Here is a 12,347-nt window from a genome sequence, read left to right as displayed (position 1 = left end):
TGCTTTTACAGTCAGGAAAATCGTCTCACTTCTACAAATCACAGACCCCAAGCCTCTGTAACATTTCCCTACTCTATAGCTGTCTTAAGCACTTGCCTGTGTTACTTGTTTTCAGTAATTGAACTATTTCAGCATGTTATGTCTTTAGCTTACCAAAACTGCTTTTTCATCAACCCAAAAGCTACACTGAACAAAACTTTAGAAAACCCAAAACAATTCAGAAATTAATACAATAAAATGTTAGCCACCTGTAGATGTAGATGTTGTCAATCCATCAGACTTAGAATCCTTAAGAAAACAGAAGGATAAATGCTTCATTAGACGGAAGGAATAAAAACTACTACTTCAAAAGTTCATCCCACTTTTGGAAAAGACAAAAATTAAGATTTCTATGGTCATATACTGCAGTATAATTGTTTGAAATCAGGTATTTTTATATCTGAAAGACTGGAAAAGGACAAGATCTTCTATTTCTTTTATTGCTATCAAACTTCCAGACTTGCAAGACTCACAACCCCCTCCCCTTTCCTTTCCTTAATAATGAAATCTGACCTAAAACACAGGTTACAGACACTATTAAATACATCTGAGAAGGCATTCTGTCAGAATATAATTTCTGAGGTTTATAACTATCCGTTATCTAAGTAGCTTATAGTAACTAAGTGAGTTTCCTTAGGGCACAACACAAATTTTTTTTCAATTGTTTGTTCAGTTCATAGACTTCTGTGAAATCACACTACTATTCTTCCTCATGTTTTTTGTTTTTACAAGAAAGACCCCATTGACTTTTCTCGTTACAGGTGAAACACTACATTCAATTTATTGTCTTTAATAAACTGAGTTCTGAAGAAGCCCAACAGAAAGAAAAGTCTGAATTGAACTTGTTGGAAGCAGTATGGAAGAATCATTACCTACTCTTAGCTTTTTTCTTCATATTTATATATAGTTAACACTGTGGAGAGATAACTAGCTTTATTTCCAAGAACATGTCAATATTCAAGTTATGGAACTAACTAAATCAGGCCACGTGCCTTACAAAAAAGGTATTAATCTTCAATGTCAATGCTGATGATAAACCTGCTTCAAGTATTTTAAAGCAATTACTTGCTGCCGCTGCCCCTGCAATTTTTCTAGTTCTTTCTTCAACTCTTCCGAATACCACCTCTCCTCCTAGAAAGAAAAAAAAAAAAAAAAAAAAAGAGATGGGGGAAAGAGAACTGTAAATTTGGTTAATTAAGATACTGGAACATCTTAATTTGTAATTTGAAACAGAGAAACACATGCAAGTAAAATATCTTTCCAACCTTCAGTGAAGCTTGCAAGTCTTGTACTTCTTGTCGGAGCAGTGATACTTCATCTCTGAATAAATATATCCATGGAGTGGAGAAAATTAATATGCAGCCATTATATTTTTGTCAATTATGTACAGGTTATAATGTATATTAAATAACTGCAAGACAGTTATAGACATACACTACAAAAATATAACTTATATAAATATTTTTTTGAAATTTGGAACAAAGTGGATAACAGATACTTATTAGTTCATTTTGCACATCACCCAAAAAATGCTGAAACATTCATTGGATAAGCAAAGGAATAGATTTGCAAAAAAATCTCATGAAAACAAAAACAAAACGCAAATCTAATTCAGTGCATCAGGTTGACCATGAGTTCAGAACTGCAAAGCTGTGCACTGGGACGTTTAACTGTTTTACATGCCATGTCACGAAAAGGACAGGTCTATTCTCCTTCGCTTCCCATATCACATAAGGAACAATGCTAAGAGACAGCATGCTATTTTACTCCTTTTGAAATATGTAGTTACATAATTTTTCATTCACACAACAATTCAGATACACTCACTTAATAGTTCGAATGCCTAAAGCGATGGGATTTAAAATTCTCAAATTTAATGTTCAAGCCTCCAGCCATGCAAGAACACAAGATGCAAGGCTAAATTGTTACTAATTAGTTTAGACAGCACCCTTATAAATCTCAGGTCTCCTTACAGAAGGAGATAGCTACACATACAGTGATAATGTTGCATCACTGAGATTTAGCCACTTCAAATGTAGATATACAGGTCATTAAAATCATGCAAACATATCCTTTCCTATTGCTTGTACAGTGGCATCACTGAGGGGCACACAGAATATGTATGTGTGGGTGTCAATACCAACATATTCTGTTTTACACTGTACAGTTTTATTGTTCATGTGCTGCATTATCCCATCCTCCACAGGCATTCTTTTAAATTGTCTCATACTTTGGAGAAAAACAAAACAAAGTAAGCTATTTCTTAGCTAAACTGAGAAGGAATAGACTCAACCTACAGTTCACATTAGCAACAGGTCAGGGTCACCAAGAAGCAAGCAAAATACGTTCACTTGAATGAACAAAAAAGAAACTCCAAGAATGACCAATTTTAATGGTGAAATGAAGACGTGATATTGGGAGGGTTGTTTTTTTTCAGAAGATTTTCTGCTATGTATACATTATGTGGCCTGCACAACATAAATTGGAGGTTCACAAATGTAATTTTAATGAGACAGGTATAACTGCAACTCAAAACCTATACATTGCTTGGGGGTGGAGAAGCAGGAGCAGCTTTCTCACCAGTATTAAGTAAATCAGCTAATAGTCACACAGCAGATTAGAAGTGAAATCTCAGGCAGGTGAAACAGTTAATTATGTTAAAGCCTGGCCTGAACACATACCAGACCTGCAATACTAAACCATTTAATATGCTCTGTTCTTCGTAAGTTTTTGAACTGTACAAAAAATAGCTTATAATATATGGGAAGAAGAAGGGGAGGAAAGGGGAAAAACAGGAAACACCCTTCTACCATGGTTGCCTCCATATTCCCAACACTGTCTTGCTTGACATTTATAAGACAAAACCTAAATTTGGCTTAACTGCCCAGCAGAAAATGAACAGGAAAGAAGAAAAAAATTGTAACGGATCACTCTAGAACTGTAACTTTGTTTTTCTTACTGCCATCCAAATCCTCACCAAATCTCCCTTTCCGCTAGTGCTGTTAGTTCTGTCTTCTTCTCAGCACATCTGTTCCTCACCATCCAGCAAACCCCTGTCGCCTTTTCCTTACACTGCTCTCTGTTCCCAAATGGCAACGCTGGTGCCTCCGTCCAGTGACCTAGCTCAGCAGCTCTGGGGAGTTACATGATTTATTCTTGGCCCTAGTTACAGTACTTAACTGAAGGTGGGCCGGGAGGACACAGTGTAATTCATCATACCTGTCTCTCTCTTGACTAAATAAGGAACTTCACAGACCAAATTTAGTTTATGAATCATGTGCAGACTTTGCTGCTAGACTACTAGCAGAGTGGCCCCCTGCTGCAGGTTGGAATACTTTTTTAATGCAGTATTCTGAGTATTGAAAAAATATGTTTATGTTGAATGAGAGCTTTCTCAAGCAGGCATGCAACTGAGAAACATTAAAAAATGCCACTCTAACAGGAAGAAATAGCTCGTGTTACACAACAGCTCTCAGACTCCCTTCATTCCATCCAAGCTCCCTGACCTTGTCCACTTTTTCAATTATATGAGAGAAAACAAAACCACTTGTTCTTAAACTGTCAAGAGTCAGAAAAAAAAAAATTATATTTCGCCAGCCAACATCTGGTTGACATTGGAAACTTGCAGGCATAAAAATAAATCTTTCATAAACTATATAAACAATATAGTTATGACCAATAATTCCCCCATGTGAATGCTATTATTCTACTACAAGTATTATTTTGGGTCCAAGTTATATCACTTTGAAAAGATTTAAATCAAAGAAGAAATACTCATTCTTGAGTAAATGTGCACACAGGAAACCCAAAATAGCTCTGCTAGTACCATACCATTTCCTCATATATAAAGCCTGAATTTCGATTTCTTTTGTTCTCCCCAAGCTATACAATTCCTTTTATTTCAAACTATCCTCCACATCTTATAACTTCTTGTTGGCTTTTCATACATTTGGAGAACAGAGTGGATAAAAGCGATCATAAAAACAGCACCACTGCAAAAAAAATAAAAAAATAAGAAAATTCTACTCCCCTCTAACAGTTAGGTTGCAGCATGCTCACTTTAAAAAGCATAGCAATTTACTTTTTCAGGGAGTACAGCCAGAAACCTACAGCAGCTGGAAAAGAACAGAGCTCGTGAGGAAGGGCCCATCCGTGCATGAAGACAAGACCTCTCTGATAACACTGGGTCTAACTGGCTTGGTCTGCACAACGCTGGGGAGACAAGGATCTTCACTTGGGTAGTAACTGAAATACATTGCCTTCCACACACTTTTCTCACCAAAGTATCAACCTTTCACGAGTTAAATGAATGCATGTATTTTTCAGCGTGATCATTTATCATTTTGGGTCACGTTTCTACTAGTCACAAACACTTGAACGGTTTACTTCCCAGCAGCAGCGGAAGCCAGCTCCATTAGTAGGGGATACCTTGCAGGGTTTTAAAGTGGGTACCCCCGTTTGCTGAATGAGGCCAGTCAGCTGCTCACTGTGACGCTGCTGCATACAGACCAAAAGAGAGAGCCAGGGGAGAAGGGGGGACCAAACAGCAATGTGGACTGTCATTTACAACCATCCACGATAAATCTCAAATAGAAAAAGAACCAGCAGGAAGCAAAATGAACCATGTGTAAACTTTACCCATAAGAAAAAGTTCTCCATACCAACATGAGGGATTACTCAAACACAGGCAGACTACTCTAAACTGTTCTACTAAGAGTAAATTTCATCTCATCAGTGTCTGCTGGTCTCAGAAATAAAACAGTCTGATATGTTTCCTAGGAATACATTCAACAGCTTGCTTTTGACCAAAGAGTTAAACAAAATAAACTAGAGAAAATTTCTGCAAATGAGGATGGAGTTTCTGGAACGTGAAAGGGGACTGAGTGACACAGAGACTTCTCAGATTTGCAGGTAGCTAGGTAATATGGGAAGCTATTCACGCAGAAACTGATGTTATTTTTACCCAGTAAGTACTCTAACCACTAAGGGACAAAATCACGTTTCTCCTGTATAGTCAGGGTTGTCCTCCCCCCAGGCTCAAAAGATGAAATTTCAGCTCTATGATGCAAATAAGGATAAACCAGTATTTTTCTGCCACACTCCTAAAAATCATTCCAGTTTGTTACACTACATTCTCAGATGCATGAAAAACAGATGACTGAATTAACAATTTAAACCTAAACAACTGGTTTTCATTTATTGTCAGATTAATATCAACCAATGGAAGTTTCAAGCTGCTTTTTAATTATAGTTGGAAATAGGACACGAACATTTAAATACTTCAGTACGTAATTAAGTGTTCAAATTAATACTGCCTTCAGTGTAATTAGAAGCAGCTCAACACTGACACAAAAGCACATGCACAAATGAGTAGTGTTCCACCTTTCCGGTGACAGATGACCTTCTCCTCCATGAGTTGAATCAATGCCAGAATTATGAACCGCTTCATAGTGCTTGAACAGCTCCTCAGCTGATCCATGAGACTTCATACAGAGAGGACAGATAAAGCCCTATTATAAAAAGGGGGGAAAAGGAAAAAAAAGGAGATGAGAAGTAATATTTTTTTTCATCACCTGCCCAAATTTAAGTGCTTTTTATGCATCTAAAAGGTAGCAGATACAATTGTTATTTTAAAAAGATTCATACTATTTCTTTCCTGCTCTGATAGCAGCTTTGGCAATTAAAAATTTAGAAAATGCCTAAATAATTCATGTTTCATTATTCAGTGCTTTCTTTTCCAGTAGCATTACATACTAGTAATGAGGCCTTTATTTAGCAAAATAAGGAGTTAGAAGGACTGCACTGCAACTTCCACCATGTTTAGGCTACTGATTTCAGTAAAGACCAGGAGATTAAGAACCACTTTTTACATCACAAATAATTAATTAGTAAGTGCAATTCAGAAAAATACTATCTCAAGGAAATCACATCTCAGCAGCCTAAAGAAGCTGAAGTCATCCACTTTCATTCCAAAATACCTACTACAAGCTGACCAAGGCAAAAACTTATCAGAGTAATACCGTCATTCCACCCATTAAATGACAGCCAAGTGAAAACAGTTATTATTATACACCCCTAAATATTTGTGGAGTGTCCAGACTGACACTTACCATAAGTCTCATCCATCTCATTTTATCTAGCAACCTCCTACACCTGCTTTTAAGGGCTGGATTTTGTTTTGGTTCTTCACTCATTTGGTTATCATGCCCACTCCAAGACTAATTCTCACTTATACCATAGCCAATATACACCATGGTGACAAAACAAAGAAATTTCAGAGTGCAAGCCAATAATTTAATCTCCCATTTAAGGCTCCTTATGATTCCAAACTGTGTAAAGAGAACTTCATGCAAGTGAAATTAAGGTCCCCTGGTTGCTAAGTCTTAAATAACCAAACATTGGCATGGATTTATTGCAAGAGAACTGTCAAGTTCAGGAATTCAAACGTGGCTGAAGCTCCAGAGCACTGAGCAGAGACCTCACAACTGCTATTATTTATTTACTGCTTCAGAAATTAATAATTAAATATAGCTGCTTGTCAAATCCAGCACATTATTTTAAAGACTAATTTTAGCACAACTCTGTTAAAGAGAACAGTATACTCCATCAGCAGACAACAAGCATTTACCTTGAACAAACATTTATTTATTTCCAGAATTGATCCGCATTGTTTCACTCCGGATTAAACAAGTAACTTACATATAGGCATACATACCAACACGGGTACAGAAAGACGGTTAAAGTACTAAGTTCCCAATAACATTTATCTGACGGCAGTGAAAGTACCACAGGGAAATTCTAGGAAATTCCTGGCAAATAGCAGTGGCAGTGAACCATAGGAGCGGTCAAAAAGAGCAAGGAATGTATTTTAACTAGCAGGTGAAAGCAGACAGTCTCATACAGCGACCCTGCAACAGAATCCTTCTGGATGAAAGGCTACCGAGCGATTTTCAGCATTCAGTTTAGTCTCCCAGTGACAGGAATGCCTGCAGTTCTCAGAGAAAAGCAGACTCTTTGTTGCACAATTAAGAGCATCTGGAAAGAACGAGAGTAGAAAACTGCTCTGTCCTCTCCTTCATTTTGCCCTTTATTTCTTTCCACTTAAACAGCAAGTTCATTTCTTTGTTTGGTTTTGGGGTGGATGGTGGGTTTTTTTTTTGGTGTGTGGTCGGGTTTTATTCTGTGGAAAGAGGGGCCCTGGAGAAGAGCAAAGAATAGGTTATGTTCGCAATTAGCCCAAGGGGACAGCAATCGATCATTTGTCTGGTTATTAAGCAAAGCCAGCCCCAGATTTTCCAGAAAGGCAGGCAGAACTGACTGCAGCCACTGCAGGGCCGAGGGGCCAGAGGCAGAGGAAAGCTGTTGCTGTCCAGGGACCGTGCTGCGAGTGAGAGCCCCCGGGGTGGACGGGAGCTCCTGCTCTGCAGAGCCAGGCTTGCTGGCACCAGACAATAACAGAACCTCCTAATACCAGGAGCCACCTTCCCCTTCCATGGGCAGAGCGTGTCACCCACCCGCCCCGGCCGCTCCACCGGCACTGCCATACCCGGGGTTGGCCTCGCTTTTGAGGGGCCTGGCACTGCTGGGGTCGGCGCTGGCTACGGCTCGCATACACGCCCTTACGCCAACACAGCATCTCCTACAGGTGTGAATCACGAGCTCTGAGAATGATGTTACCCTTCTGCAAAAGGGCAGCCTTGGGGAAGGATGGAAGACATCAACCTTCCCCCTGCTTCCAGAGCTGGGGTGGGCAAGACCACCAGCTCCTACCGCTGCGCGCGCCCCAGCTCCCACAGAAAAGCCTTACGCCTACATACTCGGGCCTGGATTGCTTCTTGCAGGCTGGTCATGCTGCTGAAGCCAGAGCTGACATCTGAATGTTAATTCAGTTCTCTTTACAGTAAGAAAGCCAGAATCATCAGGACCTCCCTGGGTACCCGCCAGCAACAGGCAGCAGCATACAGCTTTCCTGGGCCTGCAACTGTTAGCCCCAGGTGAGCATCTTGTCTGGGGTGGTGGGTCTCTTTTTTTTTTTTTCAGTGCAACCATAAAAAAGCTCTTTCTCAGCATTGTCTTGAAATGTATCTTGAAAACGTGCAAAAGTATACTGCACCAAATTAAAGATGAATGAGTGAGAAGGAAGAGGAAGGGAAGAAAAACTGATGGTCCAAAATGCTTAAATCTTGTATGCATTTTTGTTAGTTTCCAGGAATTTATATCAAGTTGTGAGGTCTTGTCTTGGATAAAGAGCAGATTGCACAGTTACAACCATGAGGTGTACCCTGGTCACCACTGCTGGGGAGGGGAGGGCAGGGAGGTCTCCATTTCAGTAAGTCTCCACTTGGCTTCCTTAACTAACAGGCTCCTTTGCGGAACAAGCAAGTACCAGAGCACTCTTTTCCAATTTGAAGAAGATAGCTGCCACACATAACATGCACAATTACAGTTTTCAGAAGGTTGTATTTGCCAACAGATATTTGGTAGATTTCATTTAGAAACGCATTTACGAGTTACTTTGCATAAGGCACAGTCACAGAGAAGCGGAAGGCGTTTAATATTCCTCATTTAATAAAAGTAAAGATATCACTTATAACCCCTGCAGTGCTGCACCGTAAGTTTTAAATCCCTAACTGATGTTTCGAATTGGGCTTTATCTTTTGCTTTATGTAGGGAGAAAAGAGCCCGAAAGAAGTTAAAGGATGATTAGTTGCTTTTTGTTTTTATAAATAGATAAAACATAAATCTAGGTGACAATTTTTTGAATCCAATATGTTTTGCAGATACCTGTCGGTTAAGGAAGAAGAAAAAATAAAACCAAAACCACCACATTCACAAGCTTTCATCAGGACAGAGTTCTCAGGATCACTGCAGACCTTCTGAAGCAAGATAGAGCAAGAATATTGAAAAGAGAAGAAGTCCAAACGAAAACACCATATACATGCATGAACAGCCCACTAGGAATCAGCACACAACTTAGAGCTCAAAGTAGCGTCTGACCTAGTGGTCAAGGCACTACAATGAGAATGCGACAGGCACTGAATTTCAAATCCCAATTTTCTGATTCAGAGGGAAAAGCTTCTCTTCCAGGCAGATGCTTCTGAGCCATGCATAGCACCAAGCACCTCCACAGCATCACTCTGTTCTCTGCAGGACAGGTCTTCCTTAGCGTGGACTTCAAAACAGACGAGCTCATTCAGAGCGGAACAGTAGAAATGCATAGCAACGTAGAAATTGCATAGGAAGGTGTCTTGTCTCAGCTTGGGTTATAATGCCAAATTTTACCAATGATCTTGAAATCCATGGAAGTACCAGATGCTCGTTTATTTGCCTTTGTCAAAAAAGACTAATAGCCAAGCCTGTAGAGGGGAAAAATAGCTACAAACATCTTCTAATAGTTAAGATTTACTTTCAGACCTGATAAAGTTAAGCTTCTCTCTCCTAAAAGACATACGAGGCAAACAATTTCTTGCAGGTAATATTAATATTTTTACAAATCATTAATAGAGCACTTCTGGGGAACTAAGCCAGAATGCTCAAAGTGACACTAGAAGGGAACTCTTGCAACAAGAGCTACCATATTTTTTTTTTTTGTACCAATATAACTTACAGGGCAATTAGCTGTTCGAAGAACTTTGGCCTCCCACACAGAAACACTCCCCTGCAAGAGCTGGGGCACAGACTCGTAGGCACACTGAACATGGCCAGAGTGACTCCAGACAGCCATGGAGTCCTCCTAACCCTCAGCCTTGTTAGAACTGATTCAGAAGTAGTTTACGTAACAGAAAACAGCATGCATAGGACTGAAGGGATTCTGCTCCTCTGGCTTCTTGTATCACTCTGTAGGACTGAGTAGAGAGGGAAGTGAAAGTATATAATTGAAAATTTCAGCCTTTTCAGAATATGACCTTGTAAATGTTTTTCCTCACCATTCTGCACAAACCTGATCTAAACATGAAGTTATGTTCTGTGACAACACATTTAGATAAGCAATATTTTCCCTACTCAGGAGCAAAGAAAACTGAAGATATGCAAAAATATTTTTCAACAAACTGAAGGTTTCAGCGTGCAATTTAAAAAAAAAGCAACACATCTACACAGAGGTGTCCAACTCTCCGATCACCATCAACGGAGAGCTATTCAACACAGTTAATGGATCAAGAAACTCATCAGGTGACCTAACAAATGTGTACATTGGAAGTAGGGTCAGCATAACAGCTGATCAGCTGGTCAGCATAACATCACTGATAACTGGAGCTTGAAATAGCTACATGTATATGCCTTAAATCTAAATCTAAACTTCTACCAACTGCTCTTTTCTCCCAGAGTTTTACTGAAGTAGTCTTTGTAAAGCTAATATGAAATCTGTAATCAATGAGTGAAAATACAGCAAACTTTACTCTAGGCTCCTTTATCACAAATTAAAATTGGAGCTATCTGGCAAAAAGAAGCCACCTCTTCTTGAGGGACAGTCCCATGGGCAAAAACAGCTTTTACAGAATGGAATTCAGATTTGCTTAAAGAGTTGGAGTACAAGAGAGAAGGCACTCTAGCTAAGTTTGGAAGTCACAGACATAGCTACCCTGCTCCCTCAGCATTTTCTTTAAAATTGGGGTAACTTTCTGTTCTCCAACACATTTTAATACTGCAAAGAACTAAACAAATGGTTGCTGTAATTACTGCTGATCTACAGCTGCCTGTGGTAGAGAGCCATATAAAAGGAATTGTGCACGTGGAGCTCTATTTGTTAATGTAAACACAACTTCTGCAACATCTTGCATTTTTATCCCAGCAATTACGTCATGAGTCAAGCTTAAAGAACCAAGGAACTTTGCTATTTTCCACTGAGAAGTCAATTTTGTTCCATAAACACTCTTCTTGGAAAATATTTAAGTACTGTGGTGAACAAAAAATAAGCAATAACAACCAAAAAAAAAAACCACCATAGAATTGCAGTATAATTGCTACTTTTACCAATTTGGAAAAGGTGAGTGGATAGTCCACTACATACACACTATGGAACAGCTCAGTCCAGTACATATTTTAGCATGTTTGGCGTTTACATGACCAGGTTCTGGTTTACATAAACTTGAGTTTTCTGGACTTCATCTTTGACCTTCCAGAAATACTGGGCCAGCACTCAAGCCTACAGCCTATTTACAGTGAGCCACATGAACAAAAAGTGATAGCTGTGATTCAAGTCCAAAGTTGTAATACCTCCCAGTCATGGTCTATGTTTGCCAACGTCTCAGCACTCAGACTTACATTAACAACTTTCAGAACTGTATTGGTATGACAAGCCGATGCTGTGAATAACGTTCAGCAGGTTTAAAAACTTTTTCAGCACATTCAAGAACCTGTTCTTGTACTCAGAGGCATAAACACCTTTCTGGAGCTGATTTTAGTTTTTAAGTGTGCCAATTATTTGGAAAGATTCCAAATTCACTATTCATGTTTTTCCACTGAAGCTGAACCTCCACAACCTTCCCTGATACTACTTAAATGCTAAGTGAAAACATGTAACTCTCAACTAAAATTCAGATATTCTCCAGTTACACAGTGATTTAAAGGCTGAAACATTTTACAGGACAGAAGGTTAGGAACTGTGTACACTCAGGGCCAGAGGACAAAAATGCTTCAGAGCTGAAAGCTGTATCATGTAGTTTCTAGGTTTTGTTTCCTGAATACACATTGAAGCAATTAACTGAATCCTCAGGAAGTTCTCAGAGGCGATCTAAACTGCCTGCCTAGAGAGTAAGGGCAAGACCACACCTGTAATGTATTTCAGAAGTCTGACATACTGACAAAAAATAAAGTATTTTAAGTTAAAGAATAAATAAATAAGGTCATTCTTTTTATATATTCTTAAAAGGAAGATAAAACTGACAGATTTTTTCCTGTCTTCTACCAGAAAAAGCTCTTTCCACTGTGCTTACATACACACTAAGATGACATCTCTCTCTAATTATTAGAAAAGCGGGTTAAAAGGTCACATTCCATAAAATTAAGATCCATCCATTTCAACTTTATAACCAGGTATTTAACTTTCTGATCAAAAAGAAAAAGGGTGCCTTGCTACAGTTTATTTTATAACATACTGCAGACTCAATGTCTTTCCAGAAAAGAGTCTGTATTCTTCTTGACATGAAAAGAAACAATCTCTAGTTCTGTTCGCTTCTGTTTTTATTACTATTGATGAGTAGGATTACAGTTCTGTCACAACATACGAAACTACAATTTTGTCATGAATTAGAAATTCAAATTCAGTGGATTATCTACTTCTTAAAATAAAGTCGTATGAAATGGCCAAG

At 38.9% G+C, this 12,347-nt stretch overlaps 1 protein-coding gene across 5 annotated transcripts in view; it reads right to left on the bottom strand.

The window, feature by feature from the left end:
• EEA1 (early endosome antigen 1) overlaps positions 1-12,347 on the bottom strand; it is a 77,406-nt gene that overhangs the window by 50,370 nt on the left and 14,689 nt on the right. For 4 of the 5 annotated variants that reach the window (XM_083825951.1, XM_083825953.1, XM_083825950.1 and 1 more), the window contains 4 exons: positions 5,422-5,549; positions 1,305-1,359; positions 1,105-1,170; positions 249-288 (listed from right to left, as the gene is read on the bottom strand). In XM_083825951.1, coding sequence (XP_083682077.1) covers positions 249-288; positions 1,105-1,170; positions 1,305-1,359; positions 5,422-5,549 — 289 coding nt within the window. Of the gene's footprint in view, positions 1-248; positions 289-1,031; positions 1,171-1,304; positions 1,360-5,421; positions 5,550-12,347 lie in introns of those variants that run through there. The other variant, XM_083825954.1, reaches the window with a different exon arrangement.

This window comes from Anser anser (assembly GCF_964211835.1).
Source record: "Anser anser genome assembly, chromosome: 1".
In the NCBI taxonomy this organism is placed as follows: Eukaryota; Metazoa; Chordata; class Aves; order Anseriformes; family Anatidae; genus Anser; species Anser anser.
This window is presented reverse-complemented; position numbering and strand designations above follow the sequence as displayed.